General features: G+C 38.5%; 1 protein-coding gene across 6 annotated transcripts in view; it reads right to left on the bottom strand.

The window, feature by feature from the left end:
- Positions 1 to 20,258, bottom strand: part of NME7 (NME/NM23 family member 7) — a 140,699-nt gene that overhangs the window by 101,540 nt on the left and 18,901 nt on the right. For all 6 annotated transcript variants that reach the window (XM_015875307.1, XM_015875316.1, XM_032447612.1 and 3 more), the window contains exons 4-7: positions 17,370 to 17,480; positions 13,324 to 13,374; positions 12,586 to 12,793; positions 9,582 to 9,687 (exon numbers count right to left, since the gene is read on the bottom strand). In XM_015875307.1, the coding sequence (XP_015730793.1) occupies positions 9,582 to 9,687; positions 12,586 to 12,793; positions 13,324 to 13,374; positions 17,370 to 17,480 (476 nt within the window). The remainder of the gene's footprint in view (positions 1 to 9,581; positions 9,688 to 12,585; positions 12,794 to 13,323; positions 13,375 to 17,369; positions 17,481 to 20,258) is intronic.

Here is a 20,258-nt window from a genome sequence, read left to right as displayed (position 1 = left end):
GAAATACAAGACTATATAAAAAAAAAAAGGATTAAAAGACCTACAGTTTCTTTTTGTCTACTCTACAGGCGTCTACACAAAGGTCGTAGGGAAGCAACAAACCTATAACTGTGACTTCAGAGATGAATGGTCAGGCTGGGAAACCTCCAGGAAATAAAAGATTTAAATAAGTAACTGGCAGCAGAGCATGAAGATTTCCTCATTCTCAGTCCTCAGATGCAATATACCAGTTAACAGCCACTGCTTTACAAGAAATCAAAGACGGAAGAGCCAGGCAAAGGGCAACCAAGGTTAGGCTGATACGAGAAAGTTGCTTGGCCCAACAGCTGCCCTTCTCCATTGTACACTGTATCAGTAAAGAACAGCCCACTTACACACTCCCTCACAGCTGGCAAGAACGCTAATTATAACATTTATCAAGTATCAGGTTCTGAGGAGATCTGCTTTTTATAGACCTTTTGTCCTCAGGAATTTTACACACTGTAAGCAAAATTCCTCTTTTAGACTTAAATACTCTGCTTTCTGGGCTGCTTCTTTACTGAAGTGTTAAGATTTCTCTTCTCTGCAGGGACAAGACAGGCAAAGTCAAAATGAAAACATTATTCACAAAATACTAATGTAATATCTCTTAATATAAGATTGGTTTAATATTTGACTGTGATAAACATATCAAGATATCCTGTATGTTTATTTCTGACTTCACTCTCACTCAAAGACACAGACACCGTAACTGCTTGGGACTGCAGCACTGAAAAGGCTTAATCACAAGAATTACTGTCACCACTGCACAAAGACAGATCTCTCTCTCTTCTCCACTCTACAGCAAGGGGGAGCGGTTTACATCATAGATACATGAGATACATATACACACACACATACATATTTACAAGGGTGAACACCTTTAAACTAAGACAGGGGAGGTTTAGGTTCAATATTAGGAGGAAGTTTTTCACACAGAGGGTGGTGACGCACTGGAACAGGTTGCCCAAGGAGGCTGTGGATGCCCCATCCCTGGAGGCATTCAAGGCCAGGCTGGATGTGGCTCTGGGCAGCCTGGTCTGGTGGTTAGCAACCCTGTACGTAGCAGAGGGTTGAAACCAGACGATCATTGTGGTCCTTTTCAACCCAGGCCATTCTATAATTCTGTTATATATATATATTTGATGTATATCAAAGTTCCTTGAGTGAGTCATGAGATTTCATTTATGTTTGCAAAACAAGATGCTAGCTCCAATTCCCAAAGGCAGGAATCAAGGCATGGGAGGATACATGAGCTGTGAGTAGCAGCACAGGTCTGCAAGTCCAGTGACTTGGCCTCCACTACCCTGGTTTAGGTAACAAATGCATCACTTCTCCCAGAGATGCCCTCTTTTTTATGTTTTACCCAGAACAAAACAGGAACAAAAAATGAGAGGCAATCCTGAAGCAGATGAAAAGCACAAGTTCAAGGCTCAGCCTGAAATGTTTCAGGCTTTCAGCCAATTACATGACTGAATTGGGACGTATGCTCTCCTCTGTGGGCAGATAAGGCCAATGGAAAGAAGAACTAATTAGACAAAGTGTCATTTCAGCAGCTTTCCACAAATTGTTTTCAACTTTAAAATCCAGATCTGTCATGGAAAATCAACTTCTTCAACTTTTTAAGGATCCTTCAAACAGGGCCCATGCATGTTTAAAATGCGATTACAGTAAGAACCCAAATCAAAGCTGCAGATTAGGCACTAATTATGATGAATTTTTAGTCATGAAACACAAAAGAAACGTAAGTATTACTAAACACAACTAAGGATTTTAATACTAATCCTAACAAATGACGGAAAGAGAGACATAGAGCACTAAGTCTCCTAGAAAGTATTGTTCCTTTGCAAATTACACTGGACAAATGATCTTCCAACAGAGTTTGATCAGATGAAATGATGAGATCTCAGTGAGACTTTATTCAACAGTTTCTCTGCAACACAACATTTGCAAATTGTACTCTTTAGTGGAGCAGATAATAGCAGGGAAGACAGACTGAAAAATACTACAGAACTGCGGATTGGAATGGAAAAAAAAAGAAAAAAAGATAAAGCAGTTCACAAAAGTCACTTTTAACCTTAAAAGCACTTTAATTAATGAGATGTAGCAGCTGTGTTCCTGGGATCTGCCAGACCCAGGCACTACCAACCACCAGCCCTGTGACTAGGGACATTACATTCTCTTCCCTTTGTTCTTGGCCCATTTCCCATTGTAGCCACTCCACTGTTAAAAGCTTATTAAGGAAGACAGTCTGCCTTCAAAGCAAGCCAGGCATCTCGGTCTCTATACTTCATTTACTTATTAGCCTTCCAATAATTAAAAATAATTCCTCAGGAACAACAGAAGATTTTTCACAGGAATACATAAACTGCCATCAGCAGTGATATCAATGATCTAACTAATCCAATAATGTATTTCCAGAGGCAACCAGAACAATACACTTAAATTAGCACCAAGTAGCCACTCCATTTTGTGTCTGTTTTTTGACATTTTGAAATGCATTTCTGCTTCACATTATAATGAAAAGAAAAAGGTTATCTTATTCCTTGCTGCCAAGGTTTAAGGTCCTGCCCTAGAAGATCATCAGGCTTGGCTCCAAACAAATCCTTCTCCCCCCCTGGCCCCCCCCATTTCAAAAGAGAAAAAAGGGGGGGACTCAAAACTGGGCCTTCTTGAAATGTATTTCAGCTGTCAGTCAACCATCCTCTGAAGAACAAAGTTCATTGGTCCCTTCTCTTTTCCTTTTCTACTGAAAAATAATGCAACCCTGAGAATTCTTATTAAGAAACAGACACATAATTTCTAGACACCCAAAAGCACAGTCACAGCGATAACCTGCAGCTACTGATCTTCCAGCCTCACTGCAAGCTGTATGAAAAAGGATTTCCAAATGTTTTTTATTTGCTTTATTCAGGAGCAGCAAAAAGTGGGCTACAGAGGGAAAGAAGATGTTATGAGTGACTCACATTGCGAGGGGAAGCGAAGGGAGAAACCCAAGTACCCTGGGTAGGAGAACGTTTCCACAGTTATCACGACTTTCATTTACCTCTTTCCTGAGCATAAACAATACTAAACCTGTTTGAATTGAGACTGTACCACTGATTTATATGGCAGGATCTAACACAATCATTCAAACCATTCATGTGCTTATTAATATATATATATCTTTGTTATTCCTCCCTGAACATTGTGCATGAGACTGTACATGAATGGATATTACAAAGAAGTGGTTAAAGTTACTCCTTGCAGTTTGCGTTAGCCCATAATTATAAATTGCAATTCTAATCTACTATTGCAGTATCAATAAACTCAACTCTAGAAGTCAAAACCCTTAAGAGATTCTCTATAATCTGTTCCAGAATCTGCTAATATTGTGTTGTACTTCCTGTGGAAAGTTTGCCAACTCACTGCCCAAGATCAATAGTAAATGTACTGTAAGCTCTATCATTTATTTCTGCCTTGGCAAAAGACCATCTCATACCTCTGCGCCATGTTTTAACTCATATTGTTTTTGCTGCTTGTTGATGTTACTAGCAAAACAAAGTGCCTACAAACTGGAGGTGGTACACAGGTTGCAGCTTTACCAGCACTGAGTAGAACTAAACTGTGTCCAACATTAGCAATGCTGATTATGCATATGATACATCACTGTTCTGACCACTTCTCTACAGGCTTTTCACTAACACCCATCCTGTTCCTGTTTTACACTTGTGCTTCCTCTATTTTACACTTGTACTTTTATCCTCCTTCCTCCATTGTAGTGCTATGAAGTTGTTCACATTTTCATCTTCACATTGTTTCATTTCTGCATTTCATCAGGAATGTTTTGACTTGTGATCACATCCTCCAAAACTACTGTAGGTGGATGGTACCAAACATGCTCTGTCCTCACTTGTAAAGCCCGTAGAATTTGACATGCTCATGTCTCCAGTTCAGTGTTAGGGGAAAAAAGTTTTAAAGCTAATCAGACACTTATTCTGCACAGATCTAAACATACAATTTATTTCACTAAAGGAAAACTTTAGTTTCCTAACTCCAAGGTCCCTAATGAAAGCCCCAGTGCTCAAGCGAAGTAAACTATCTGGATCTGATTTATCTTCCTTTACATAACGTGTACTTAGAGAACTCAAAGACCAGTTAAGCATGTTATCCTTTATAGAAGACATGCTGGTAAGTTTCCATCGTATCATCATTATCTAAGTGGTTTAAATTAATTTATAGACTCTTGACTCATCACTTTTCTTCGTATTAAAGCAACGTAATTAGCCGGAAATTCCCTGGACTACTCTTAGAAACTATTAAATCTAACTACAGCATTAACTTTTCTTTAACACATTACAAAAGAAAATTCCCAAATGCAGTAATAAACACTCCTTCTTAATGTCTTTCTTACAAAATGTTAAGTCCATCTCCTGTATGCAGGGGGAGGATGTTCAAGTGAACACTACTGAAAAAGCTATGGAAGTATGCATGGAAATATAAAATATCTTAGTATGGGATATGAGCTATGTGGTGCCATTTGATCTTCTTTTTTTCCCCTGTGAAGTATAGCTCCTCTTCCCTTCTGTCTAAAAGTGTCAGATTGAATGTGGAAATCCTTTCTACCTTCCCCTCTAATTAATCCAAATGCAAAATATATTTTTCATACTTGGAAAAATGACATTTCCCAACTAGCCACTGAAATCCAAAAATCAGACTAAGTTGGGAAGCCAATGCCAAGCTGTAAAAACTTCATGCAGGAAATAACTGAGAAACAACATAGGCTGAGATTCAAAAGACAAACATCCCAAGAACAGAATTTTTATCATTACAATTACAGCAGAGAATGTAAAAAAAAAAAAAAAAAAAAAAAGTAGATGGACTGATGCTTTAATGGAGGCTAAAATGTTTTCTCAATTCTAAAGTGGGAAAGTAGGTTGTTTTAACTGATTTTTCATTTCTCTATAAAGAAAATTACCACTAGACCGATACTTCAGAACACTTCAACGCCCTAACTATAACAGATCCAAGAAATATCTTAATGCTTTTAGTTTTACATAAATGCTTCTTCTTTCAGTGTAAATCCTTCTGCAAAAAGACACCTGCATCTGAAACCATGGTGCTTTACTGGGTAGTTTTCATTTGACTGCAGCATTAAGATTGACATGTTGCATGTGAGACTATCCAGAAGTCACACTCAAATGATTCACTGTGCATCTCTCAAGCTCCTGCAAAGATTTGTATCCATTCTGCTTATCACTGATGCCTTTCTGCACTCGACCTTGCAGACAACGACACACAAAAACAGAGATACAAGTCCTGCCTACAGTGAGGTGTGGTTCACAGCATCTATGTTTCACCTTTCTATAATGCATACTTAAAGAAAGAAAACTTAAAGAAAAAAAATATGCTTTCAGATTACTTAAAAGAAAAATGCATTCCTATTTCTTACACAAGTATAAGAAAACGGCTTTCTGAAAAGCTTGTTCTATACCTGAAGTCTCCTTGAAATGAGTTACTCAGACATTATCTGTTTAAAACCCAGGGTGAGAATAAGTGATTTCCAGAGCTTGTTTGCAGTTTTTCAAAGCCTCACATAATGTATACAGATTATCTTCCTAAAACGAGATAGATGCCGTGACCTGCAAATGATGAGAGATTTGCACCTCTCCTATTATATCCTCACCTACTTTCCCAGTTTGTTTACTTTCCTAACCACATACATGCAGTTGCACTTATCACACTACAGAAACGACCTACCTTTACCCATTCAAAGGACAATAAGTCTGTTGCATGCCAGGAATGGCTCCCCTGTTTGCAGTCAGACATATAATCTACAGCAATGCTGGATTTTAGATCTCTCTCCACTCTGTCTTGTAAAGGAACTTCATTTGAGATCCTACATGAGCACACCCTATTTCTTCACCCGCTTTATACTTAACTGCTGTCTTTGCTATTCTTTTCAACAAACTTAAACTTGTCTTTGGAGCAAAGAACTACTCTCAATTACAGTTTTTCTAAGGCATTGTATAAAGAAGGAAATAAGACACACTGAGCTGCCATGTAGCATTTTACCAACCAATATAGAACTCTGTGATTTGCTAAAGCAGTCCAGTAAGTACTAAGTTAAGAGAGCTGGTGATAGCTCTTGAAGATTTACCATCCATTCAGAATAGATATAAAATTGTATTTGTACTGAATATCTTTTCCATTTGAGAAAAAATAAAGTAGTCCAGCTCATTTTATTTTCTATGAGACATCTCAGTTAAGCAATAATGTGGAAGACAGCACTGTAATTACTGAATTTTTTTTCATTTAATTACAAAAAAAGGCATAAGAGTTTAGCATTAATGTTAGAACAACATATCTAGCTTAACACATGCCAGAAGAATAAACCTGTCTACATAGACAGTCACACACCTAGAAGTCCTTGAGGCCACAAAGGCTTCTGTATCTTTAGGCAAGCTTTTCAGTTTGTCTCAGATCCAGCAGAGTCCCAATTATAGCTTTGCTTTTCAAGTTCATGTCATAGTTTTAGCCTCAAACCTACTTGCAGGAAAACTCTGACTTCAGAACTCATGTCTCTACTTGGGAGTGTAGAAACAGAGGGCAGGATTTCAACTCTTGAGCTCTGCATTGTAAGCTACATATGTGAAAACATGAAATACAGCACTTCTGAACCCAGCCTTTACAACCTGATCATTGCTATTTTCATTTTTTTCCCCCTTGCTTATTTTACAAGGAAATAAAGTAAAAGTCATATTAAAGAAGCTTTATACCCAGAAAGTCATGAAATACCAAATTCTAATTCCTACAGCAAACGTGACTAAACTATTACACATAATAAAGTTAATTCCACCCAGTGATCTACAAAGCACTGTTTCTGCTGACAAAATAGTTGAGTCATAGCTGTCCTCGGTGCATTAAACTGAAGTTCGTATATGTTAGTGTATTTAAAATTTTGTCTTCTGAGCACTACTGGTAATACCTCTAGAGCTAATAACGTGACAGGAGTTACAAAAAGAATGTCTAAATGATTAGAGCTGTGGCCTTGTATACCTGAATCATCAGATGCTCCTAACACATGAAGTGGGAAACAGCAACACTAATGCTCTTCAGTTGTTAACTAATTAGGTCCTAAAATCCTAATTAACAAACTGAAGATCCATGCTCACTAGTTACCATCCTTCTTGGCTGAAAAACTGTCCCCAAGACAAGAAAAGGACACAGCCAGAAGACACTGAAAAGTACGGCAGACTCCAGAGGGGCCAAGTCAGGTTGTGACCCTCAGACATACTTCTGGTCAGATCAAGTAGGCAGCTCAATGCAGCAGATTGTTTTTTTTCAACAAAGAGGAACTGGAATGCTCTTGCAAACCCTCTTCAGAGTTCACAGGCAGAGCCCTGCACTGTGTACTGGGCTGCTTAGCAACTGGTGTTTCTGTGCACTGGTCAGGAGCAGGTCAGCAAGGCCAGAGATTAAACTCATGGTGACTTTCCACTGCTTTGGCACTGGACAGGAATTTGTAAACTCTCTACAGTAATCAAAGCCAGCTTCTAAGAATGACTCTGTCCTTGAAATAACCAACGTGAACTAAATACTGATAGCAAGGGAAGCTAACTGAAAAGCTTTTTTTTGCTTACCTATGGCTAAGCAAACCATTTACTAGACCTGAAAACCTGCATATTTTTTCCTTCTAAGAACTACTCACACAATGGACTCTGCAGGAAAAAAAGCGAAAAAACACACTGGAAAAAGAAAAGGAAATGAAATTCAAATCAGAATCCAGTTAAAAATTCCTACAGAAAAGACTAAAACTCTGAGTAAGCTCAAAGGTGTAAGAGAAACTTCATGTAATTGTACACATGTAAAGAGCAGATTACATTCATGGTAATTAGATAAGTTCAAAGGCTCAGCAGTGCATAGGAAACTGCAAAAAGGTTTATTTTTAGATACTCAATACTGAAAATTTATGGAGCACAAATCAAATCTGCAGTGCATAAAGAGACTCTCCTGCTTTGACCCACATAACTTTCCTCACTGGGCCTCAGACAAACCATCTCCTGGCACTGATGGCTACATGGGTTTTTATCTCTCTCCAGATGCTATATTTTACCTTACATTCTCCCTGCCAGGAAACAAAAACAAAACAGGAGTGGACAACTGTTTTGCTGTTTTGTTGTCCACAAGTGGGGAGAAAGGGAAAGTAAGTTGCTTATTTTTTTTATACCACACAGTCTCCTACCAGCAATTTTACCTGAAGGGAAGCTCATTAGTTGCTATAGCACCTACTCTAATTGAGCTACAGAAGATGTTGCTGGCACAAACAGATGGTCTCAGGTATCACCAAACACAGTTACTAATAGCTGTTAGAAGACAGATAAGATGAGCAGGGCCACATTCACATGAATGGGTCACCCAGATTCTTTCAGCATGCTTCTACCTGACTCCAAAACAATCTCTATGGGGAAGAAGGACCAAGCATAGCAGGTGTTGCCACTCTGCAACAGACTAAAGAGGAGAACAAGAGTAAGGACTACAGAAGGAGGCAAAGATAACCAAATCTTTCTCCCTGTGACACTCTTGGACTGCTGGGAAGAGTTCCTGCAGCCTTTGTGAAGATGGATTTCACTCGTTTCTAACTGTTGGCTGGAACCACTCCAGCTTTTTTGCAATTTTGAACAATTAAGGACACTAACAATCCTATCACAAAGAAGTCTGCCTGAAGTCTCCTATTTCAGGTGTGAAAGGTCTGGAAACCTATGGCCATTTCTTCTGCTGTCTCCATCTTAGTTGTCCATAGAGACATGACTAGTGTGCTGCATCTGACCAAGAAAAGTCTAGACATGCTCACTTGACAATATTTATTTCACACTCAGAAATATTGTTGAGATGCCAGAACTGAAATATTTTACTGCGCTTACTACTGCTCTTACACATGCTCCTGTTTCTAAGTACATGTTACAAAAGCAAGGTTATTTCAGCAGGGTAACAATTGGGCATTACACTTGTCTAATGCTCATACAGTAAACTTGCAGGATATGCTCCAGCACAGAAAGAACTATGGAGTCCTACAAATGTTTACTACTTTCCATCCCCACAGCAATCAGCAGAACAAGATTCATGTATGGGAAAAAAATGTCCCTTTGTAAGAAGTTCTAATGTAATATGTTACTGCGTAAATGGAAGACCTTGTAACACAACCAGGTGTCCTGCTTTCACCCTGCCATGAGGAAGCTAACCTCCACTAGAGTGTTGTAGACAGATAGGAGTAAGGATACAGTTATCACAGCTTAAATGAGATTAAATTAATCTCATTTATAATTTTTTGTATTTCTTTTTCCAGTCTCTTACTGTTTATTCTGAAATTAAAATTATCCACACAGCACACAACCCATGAAAGTAAATTGAAGAAATACTAAAGGTGTATGGAAAAGGATTTGCATACTCTTGCAAGTACAATTAAATACTCTGTGTTCCTACTATTTCACATTTTCACACACACAAAAAAAAAAAGCATAAGAATGACCATGAAACAGAACAAAGCATAATTTTCTTTTACCTCCACTATTCATATTCCTTACCTTCATTAACTGCATGAGGCTTAATAATGCAGCAAGTACAGTTTGTGAACTTTGCGCTGTTGGCTGGTCCGTGACCTCCACTGGAGGGAAAGAAGAACTCCAGCTCCTGAAAACAATTGTAATTGAATTCACTTTAGTTTTTATCTAGCTGCATGCATAAGCTTCCATCCTAAGTAACGACATCTGAAGTACTCATAGTTACAGAAAACTATTGATTTTTGTGCTACAAATACATCTCCCCTACAATATTCTACACATCTTTCCAACCCTGGCAACACTGCTGCCATCATAAAAACTTCATTTGAATATTTCTTGTAATTTCCCTTTCTGCTTTCACAATACAATCTATTTCCATTCAGCCACAATCATTTGGCAGATGAAGTATCCCCAGATTTCTAAATTCCCTTTCCTCAGTATTTTTCCCAGGTCTACTTCCATGTACAGATTTTTAGCTTCTCTCTTTTCACAACATGTTTTCCTCCACTTAAGCAATAACACAATGAGCACCCAGCTTTCCCTGATACAAAAACCAATCTCCATCCCACTCATTTACAACCTTTTTTTCCCCCTTTTGTATTAAAAAACCTTCGCCTAAAATTGTTGGCTCCACTCTCATGACTTATGGACTCCTACCCCTCTTTTCTTTTTTCCCCCCTTCAGCCTTAGTGAATGGAAGATGGGCTCAGTTACCCTAATTTCTGAGAAGAATCAGAAGAACCTCTTTGCCTCTTTGTTTCCCATTACTTCCTTTCCTCCTTCCATCACTATTTGGTCTTAGACCACAGTAAGCTGGACACACAAGCTTCTTTCCTCAGTGATTTTATTTATTTATTTTTATTGCTCACTGCCAGCTTCATGCTTTTTCCATACCATTTATTCACATAGCTTACACAATCTGCCAATAAACATTAGTCAAATGCTCGAAATGCAGATTCCATTTAAGACCTATTGGTCAAATTAAGTAAGAGAATTGATGAATTTCTATTTAAGGGAAATAATAATAACCTGGAGATACTTCTACCAAATCCATCTAATTTTTTTTTTTCATGTGTAACACTAACAGCGCTGAAGGCCATTTCCTGGCATTGTCTCATTTAATTTACTAGCTCAGTTCAGACAGAATAAACTTAACTATTTCTCAATCTTCTCCTCACTTTATTCTGGCAATTCCTGTAATCCTGACTTGAACAATTACACAGTTCTCACTCAGGGATCATTCAACAGGAAGGAAGGCGAAGTGTTTTTGTTTTCTGTGTTTTTTCCCACCTAGCAAACAATGCCCATCTTGAGTGCTCATGAGTGTTAGTTTCCTGCACCCTTCTTCTGAGGACATGCTGCATCCCTCTTTGACCTTGTCCCATTCTGTTAACTAATGTTCACTCTAAAAGCAGTAGCCAGGAAAAGTTAGCAAGGTACTTAAAGCATCTAACACTTTCTTTGGTCCATTAAATGCCAGAAGAGAAAAGTGTCTAAATAATGCTGAAGGATAATGAAATGCTAAACAAAATTCAAGTGATGTTTTAAAAAGAAAGTATTTTTTATTTATGCCTAATATGAAAAAAAAAAAATTAAAAATGGTCCTGCAGAAAGAGAAATAACCTTAGAAGTACACCAGAGGCCTACTTTCATTTGTCACTGCAATGTCCTGTTCTAACTGCAACCAACTAGTTTCCAGCTGCTATACAAATATATAGTTCTGCACCTACTACATTAAAGTAGGTAGAGGCCTATTAAATTCACAATTTCAGTTATCTTACCAGAGATGGGTATTGGTAACACCACAAGGATGCCTACATCTGCCAAAGTTCAGCAATATAATAATGTTGGTCATAAAAATACCACAGATGAGCAGAGCCTTCAAACTGCTGAAATGTAAAAAGAGCTACCAACTTAAACCAAAGCAAATAATTAAATTTATAGTCAGAATCTTACGTTAATAGATACTGTCTCCTACACTCTCAGGCAAAAAGCTGGCACAACAGTAACTGCAGCACACAAACGAAGAGAAACCTCCCCATTTGAGCACAAAGACATTGGTCAACTGCCAGAATTAAAGACTTTTCTGACTGAAATTCTCCTTTATAAAAATTCAACTTTATCCAAACTCTTTCTAGATAGGTACCACTTCCACTAGACTTGCCACCACAAGAAGTATTCCATGTCTGGAAAGTAACTTATTAAAACTACAGTCAAGCAGAGAAGCCCGTAGACCAGGTACCACTCAGACACCTGAGCATGGTGCTTAAACAATGCCCAGGCCTCACAGTGCTGAGCAAGGACACAGCAGCTGCAGCAAGGGGCTGACTCTACCCTGATTGCTAGCACATCGTCGTCTAGTACACAGTAGCTGGTAGTTTATAAGTTATCCCAGAACTGGTCTCTTTCAAGCTGTGCTACTGCAGCTGTTCCAGTGTAAGAAGAGGAAAAGACTGGGATCCAGAAGGCAACAGTTATCTTTTCCCTGCTAGTCTAAAGCTAAGATAATACAGTGCAGTACCAAACAACTGTTAGGTAAACTTTATTCTAGCCATTGCTTATCAGCAGATCTACCCCCATCAGTGAACATAAACACCTCTGTTCTATAGAAATGCTGGTAATATTTAATCACCCAGCCCTAGGGCTTTCTTAACACTCTAAGAAAATACAGACTACAAAGTAAAAGAGAACTCCTAGAAGCCAGGCCTGCTGTATTACCTTTCAGAACACAAAGCAATACAAAATGGTCTGCCTTCATAAATATTTGTTATGCATAATGGGAGCAGAGTTTTTCGAAGACTAGGCATGTTCTCCTGATCAAAGTATCCAAAACTTCCGTTTATGACAAAGATAAACAAGATTCCTGTTTCCAGACAGTCTATTTTTGCAGGCTAAAAAGGAGCAACATAGAATACCTATTCATTCTGAACTCAAACGGGAAAAAAAGAAATGAGGAATTCCTGATCTAGTAGTGTTATCGAATTAAATTAATAAGAAAACTAGTTAAGTGACACAGTCAAAAACTTACTCGAGCGGCTGAGGCTACTGAATCTGGGCCATGAGCTGCATTTTTTAGGCCATCATGTCCGAAGTTTGCTCTGATGCTTTCCGGTTCATCAGTTCGAGCAACTGCAGAATTTGCAGGCCCCAATAATGTCTTCCACTTACAAATTGCATCATCCCGTAAGATTTCCATAGCAACAACAGGACCACTTGTTATAAACTGGAGAAGCTCACTGCAAAATGGAAACAGCATATGGTGATCCAGGCTGTAAATTAAAGCCAACGAAAATATGCAATCCAGTAGAGATGTTCAAAACTCAACTCAGCAAAGCCTATGAACAACCTAACCTAACTTTGTAGGCTCTGCTCTGAGGACAACTTTTGTTCTCATTGATTTGAAATGATTTATAATTGTTTCTAAATTTGAGAAGAATCCTATATAGAAGATGTAGTGAATAACACTCTAGAAGGAAAGACCAAGCAGGCATGGACAAAAGCTTAAGGTCCCACAGATAACTACAAGTTGTGTAGACAGACATCTGTGAAATAACAGCACAGGCAAAACTCTTGCTTGCAAATCAACATATTCAAACATAATTATTCAGCAAAGAAAATGGAGTTCTAGATCTCCTGATCTCCATCATGGTCAGACATAGCCTGTACTTATGTCTCACTGAAGGGCTTGAGTTTGGACCCACAATAAATCAGTTGCTGTTGCAGAACAATAAATATATGCATCAAGTTAAAAAAACAATGTACCTACTTATAAAAAGGTCTTGATTGATGGTCTACGTAGAAATCAGCTGCTTCTTTTCTGGAAGAGTAAACAGACACAGCTTTATATATGCACAGGCATTTATATGTGCATATATATATACACGCACACTCGCACGTATATATAAACCCTGAGAACCACAAACTATCATTCATCAACATTTTTCTACACATAATGCCTTCCCAAGTTGGAAAATGTATGGGGCATTCATACCCAGTAAAAGAATTCATACCCATACACTGCTCCAGAAGTAATGCCTCCTATTTATTTCAACAGAAACTGCAATAGATACAAAGAGTACAATAACATTATTTGATAGTATTTGTACCTGAGAATCTTCTCTGCTTTTTAACAGTTACTTCCACTAGCTGTGCATTTTCACCAGTGATAAACCAGACCCTGCATGCCACTCCCATCCAAAACTGCACCAGTGGAAGTGACCCACTATTGTTGTCACCAGTGTTGAAATGTAACCACCTGCCATCTTACTTGGCCCACATCTGCTGTTTGGTTCCCAGAAACACTCAGTAAGCATCAGTGAATGTCTCTGGGTGCTATTTTTTCCTGCATGGAGGAATTCAATATGACACACCTTTGCTTCATCTGCATTCCCATGTCAGATGCCACTTTGTCAGACTGCCCCTCTTCTGCCATCTGCCACGTGGAAACAGCATGTGAGGGAATACTGCTGTGAAGGTTCAGCCTCCACCACCATCTCACACAATATCACAGGAGGCATTACTTTTGGAGCAGCACTCTTACATTTAACTTTGTCATACTGAGCATGGTCAGAGGTATAATCGACTCCTCTTCACAGTCCTGATCTGGGAAGGAAGTTATCACTGCAACCTGTAACTAAGATTTTCAAGGTCACTGATGGGCTCCACATTCTCAGGTTGGGAAACAAACAGCAGAAACAGCCACTTGACAAGCTGTTCACTGTTACATTGCTTTGATCTTGCAGTTCAGCTTGAGTGTGTATGTTGGGTAACGAAATCTGGTTTTAAAGCATAAATAAACAATTTATCTGCTTCATTGAAACTTATTTCCTTATTGGAGCTAGTGTTTGATGACAGTTAACAACAGCATATTGCATAATCTGGTTTCTACTCAGTATCCACAAATGTTACAATTCAAATAGGCAGCACAACCCCTCTAGATTAAAACATGCTTTCTCATACTCTTTTCCCTTTGATAACTGAGTATTGTCATGCACTTCCCTCAGGGAGAACTCCAGTTACTAGCATTGCCTTCTCTCATAGCAAGGGATTTCCATAATGAGGAGGGCTCTGTATCTTGTCAGGTAAACAAAGGCCAGCAAGCACACAAAGTATCCATACTGCAGCTGTTATTTAGTCACAGTACCTAAGTACAGAGACAGCACAGCTGATGCTGCAGGCTAAATGCCAGAATATTCATCATTAACACAGGATGATGGCCCTCTCCAAGCTTTACATCGCCACAGCCATGCTGCTAGTTAGTGCTCAGTTTCAGGGTCTGCAGTACAGGCCCACGTTCCATCCACCTGTGAAACATCACTTTGGCTTTTCACCTTCCCACTTCCTGTGCTAGACAGCCCACTCTCCTCCCTCCTTTTTCTCAAACCACACCTCGTGCAAACTCTTGCTGCCTTCACTGTTTTTTTCTACATGAAAACAGCTAGAAGAATCTATGAGAGTTTTCAAGTTTAGCTGTTATCTTCCAACTGCAACTTCAAAATTCCAGTTCAGAAGTGCAGGTTTGGTCTTGGCTTGCTCCAAATCCTTGTGCGTAGCATATTCTGATGCTGTAATTTGAGGAGAAGGATAAGCTCTTCAGATGGACAGGCAGCTGAAAGCAAGTAATACTGCTGACCTCCCAGTCCGCGTACAAAGCTCATAATCAAAGCAGAGATGCACAGAGACTTAAAGATTCCCATTTGGAAACAATCTCCTGAAATTTAATGGTCTCCATGATTTTGCTCACTTCAAGCAGCTCCCCTTTCTGAAAGAAATTACCTCAATATATTTCAAGTAACAGGCTGCAAGTCTGAGCCAAGTCGCAGTAACTGTCATCTGTAATGCAACTTTTCACATCTCTTTTTCTTCATTTGTAGTCCAGACTTAAGCCTGATATTGCCAGAGGCAAGAAATAACCTCAAGGAGAACTTGAAGATAATTTAATTTTGCTGACATTGACAAAGACTTTAACAGTCACAAATTTCTTCTCTGGGGACTCAAAACAGCTACCTGCCCATTGGAACTGAACAGTTCCTGGTTGGCTGCTTCAAAAATAATGCTAGTCACAGGAATACCTGCACTCTCCACCTTCAAGCGAGTTTTTGCTTACAATTCACTATTTCAACCAGAACATACACTGCTCAAACTAATTCACCAAATAACCTTGGAAAGCAAATGGGAAAGAATACACAAACAGATCCCATATTATCATTTCTGAACAAGTTGAACACTGCTACTGGGTTAAGAATTCCTATTGCAAGAAATATAAAACTATGATTGTGTCGTATAACACAGGTCCTTTTTCATTTCATCTCACCTCTCATTATTGCTCTGCTTTTAAAGAAAGGAAAACAGCGTTCACTGGGAAATAACAGACTCGACTCAGGTATCTGTTCTTACTTTCCTATCTTGGCTACAGTTTTTTTTACAGAAGGCATAAACCAAATTAACAGGGATTGCCAGATGAATGTCAATAATATTTTCTTTACAGAAAGCAACCAACAGATGATGACGCTTGTTTGAGCAAGTATGCCAGATCTAGTAGGAGAAGACTTTGGCAAAGCCACAGTTCCAGCATTTTAAAATGGCAGTAGCAAGAAACAGCGTATATGTTATGCAGAGAAACTACAAATACTCATACATCATTTAACTAGATTTCGTACTGAGGGAAGGGATTTCTATATAGGCAGTAGGCAATAAAAGTTTAATTCTCAGCTTCCATTTCCTTCAAGTCACGCGACTTGGCTCAATAGTGCTCCAAGTTCACTGACACTGAAATAAAGAACCACTCAACACCTAAGAATCAAATATTACAGACTGCAGGAAAGCATGCCAAAGAAAAAAAAAACCAAAAAAAACACTGGCTTGAAAGACACTGTGAATTGTAAGTCAGCATTGCAAACCTGACTAAACTCATGAACTGGAGTTGTTTGAGGGAGCACCTGGGACCAACCTCAAACACTGCAGCAAGTGAACACAAACAGGAGGAAAGCATTCAATTTTTTTTTTTTTCCTTTAAATCATTATTTCAAAAAGCAAAAAACTTTGAGGTAGGATAAAATCGTTCCTGACCTCACACAGAAATCACAAGGACCCATGAAAATGGTGTTATTTAATACAGATAGCTTTTCCTGTCAAAAAAACATTGCTTGTCAATAGGCTTGGCAAAGCAGCAACTGAGAAATACCATAGTAATCTTGGAAAATTCTTCTATGGTAAATTAATCATCTTTATGCTTTCCTCTGCAAAATGCTTTCCCATAATCTTGTGGTTGAATGAGGCAGGTGGAGAGCAGCAAAGGGTGCTTGGAGGTATTTAGGAAGATGCACCTTTTCAACCCTACAATGAGATCAAAAGATCACCTGCTTTACATGGGTTGTCGAGTTATTAAAAACACTAACAAGTTCAGGTTTTGGGAGCAAAAATTAAGACAACAGATTTACAGAGTGTGAAGAAACCAAGTTTTTTTAAGACAACTGTGTTATAATCTGTAATATGGCTCATATCAAGAAGCTACAAGGTGAGCACGTAAAGACAAGTCATTGGTGAATACCACTGAATTGCTGAAGTAACGCTAGTCACATTGGATTCACACGCACCTTCATTTAATCACCCATACTCATTTTGCACAAAGCTTTGTAATGCTTAATTTTTTTATATGCATTTAGAAACCTACACATTGTTACAGAACAGATGAGTCTTCCCTTAATTACTTACTGGAATGGCTTTAATGTGTAGAACAACATGGGGTAACTTCAGAGAATATCTTGAACTGCATAAACGGTACATCCAATAGAGCTGACCTTAATTTCTTACCTTGAAAGCATCATCATTTTGGCCTTAGTTATTGTAAATCCAGCATTAATAATGATATCTATTAATTCTCCAATCTTAGGTGTTGCATCAGGTTTAATCAAAGCCAATGTTCTGAAAGAAAAGGGAGAGAGATACAGTCAATGTTACTTTACATAAAGAATTTAGTATGCATGTTGAGTTTATACTCAGATGGAAAAGCACCACAGAAAGAAATTCTTCCACAGTCAAGCATTCTAGTCCCAGTGTCTCACCAATTTCTGTGCTGTTCTTGAGTGTCTGTGCAAGCCATTATTGTGATGAGAATAAGCTTTGCTTACTGCAATCTCCTTAGCTTCCTAAGCCAAGTCAGCCCATAGTATTCCACCATCCATCACTATTTACCAGCTTCTCCCCTTACTGAGAGCAAACAATCTGATCACTTTAAGAAGTGGTGCATACCTCTACCCACAGTAAAAGCTACCTTTCCAGACCCAAACTCACAGCAACTGTTCACAGCCTGCTCTCAAAGTTCAGTGCTTCTCTTTCACGCAAGAAATTCCTTGTATTCTGAACACTTGCCTGTTTCCTGATATTCTCAAACTGATATTCTTCCCACAGAATCCACACAATTCAACACCTACATCGCTTTTTAAGTAGTTTGTCTGTGAGATTTTATTCAGTGATTTCAGTTTCAAAGATCCAAGGACGATAACCTCATAGTTGCACAATTGTGCCTTTAACAAGACAAAAAAGAACAGCTTCCTGGAGCATGAAAGGTATGAGGAATATTCCATCAGAAGGAAGTATGAGATGCATATTAAATTTCTGAAGCACATCTCTCTCATGCTGTAAAGGCAGATAGTTTCACTATGCTCCTCACTGCCTGCTTTGAGGTAGAACATAACTCATCATTTGTTTCTTCCTCCCTTCCTACACTCACTCTTTCCTTAAGTAATCATTATATACATAAAAAAAATCAAGCCAATCAACTTCTGTATTTAAAAATATTACTTAAAGACATGCTTCTCCCATGGAAATCAAAGTTAAATTATTATTTCATTATTACTTTAAAAGTTTAGGAGGCCCCACTGACAGGAAGGTTCAGTTTTCCTTCATACAGTCCAAACATTTCATGGCATATGGTTTGTGTGCCACAGTAGCTGATGCTGACAATGGACACAATAACATGTTGGGAGATAAGGTAGTAGGTACTGACTAATATTTGTATTTTAAGAGAGACCAATCATAAAATCTCTATGCTTTCCCCCACATTTTTGTTTCTAAGTACATCCTATCTTTTCAGTAATTATCTTTTTATACTGTACATCCCCAAGGCCAGGACAGTTTTATTAGTGTGCTTTGCATCAGACCAAGTACACCATGCGCTAAACATATTATTAATCAAAAGTAACAAGCAAAAAAGAAGGTCTGTAAAACGGCATTTTCTATTTGCATTCATCTTGCAGTGAGTCAGCTTCAAATGTGCTCAGCTTACAAATCAACAGATGATTTATTCAAATCCTGTATCTCTGAAACTGTGTCTCTGACGATCCTAAAGAGCTCTTTCCATCTTTTCATACTGTGTCTAGTAATGAAGGCTACCCAAGATAGATTTTTTTTAATGCAGTAAGTCCATAAATGACAGATAAATACATGCAAACTTCTCATTTTAATTAGTAGCATAATATGGAAAGCAATTGTTAGGCTTGCAGCAGTATATTCTAATGAGAGCAAATATGCTGAGGATACAGGAGACAGATGAACTTCCACTAACTTTCCTATGCTACCTTAAGCAACCAGAGACTGCCAGATGCTTTGGAAATAAACAGGCTGCCTATTTTACAGCAAATCTAAAGGAAGAGACATGTCAGAACAGTAAACAAAGAGGGAAATTTGAATACATGCAATATTGCAAGTGAAATTAAGAGAGACATAGATGGCCTTCAGGGTTCAGATACCACAGATTTCCACAAGCATCAAAAAGCTCATACACAAAAAACAGCACAGGCCCAGATCTGTTGGGAAATACAACACAAAAAGACTTGTAAAAATGATTTAACTCCGTCTTCAGGCCAAGGAAGGCTGACCTCAGGAAAGTATACTAGCATAATTCATATGGCCCATAGGTTGACCAACCTCTTCCCCAAGGATTTAATAGCTCCAACTCATTTTGTGATATTATTTATCATATGACAGGATGTGCCACGTGCATCAAGGCACGTGAAGGTGAGCGGCTGTGTGCTATACCCATGACAAGCACACCTTCTCTCAATGCATGATGTAAGCCCTGACTCAATAAGCTCTCGACTTTCCCATTTACCCTGATCACCAAGGATCAAACCACTGAATAAAATCTCCAGTGAAGTTTGTTTCCTTCAGGATTTCTTTTTAATCTATGCTATTACACAGGCTGTTCAGCACAAAGTGCTAATACTAGAAATAAACAAGCCCTTACTTTTCCAAGTACAAGCTTTCCAGTAAAACTCTAATTCCCAGCAATACGTAGTGAAACATTGCTTTAAGAAGCAACTTACCTAGAAGACACTAACAAAAACTGCAACGAACAAATCTAACAAAATCTTTTATATGGCATCAGTGTACAAACTAACATCTTGGTATGAGATTTTCAGAAGCAAGTAGGGCAAGAAAAAGAATAATTCAGGATGCTGAAGACTGTTCCTGAAATCAGACTGATTCATGTGTCTTATTTTTAGTTTTAATTGGCAATATGTCATTGTGGTTTTACATGATGCAGTCTGCAAAGTACTTTTTGAAACAGTCTTAAGTTGAGGAACAAAGAATGAAAATTGATCCTGGTTTTTTACATTTTCAGAAGGGCTGTTTGATAGTACTCCAACAAGCACTAAAAACAACAGAAGATGGGAGCTGATCAAAGGGACGGTGCACAAT

This window comes from Coturnix japonica, chromosome 1, assembly GCF_001577835.2.
Source record: "Coturnix japonica isolate 7356 chromosome 1, Coturnix japonica 2.1, whole genome shotgun sequence".
Classification (NCBI taxonomy): Eukaryota; Metazoa; Chordata; class Aves; order Galliformes; family Phasianidae; genus Coturnix; species Coturnix japonica.
Note: the sequence above shows the minus strand (reverse complement) of the source record. Positions and strands in the feature narration are given on the sequence as shown.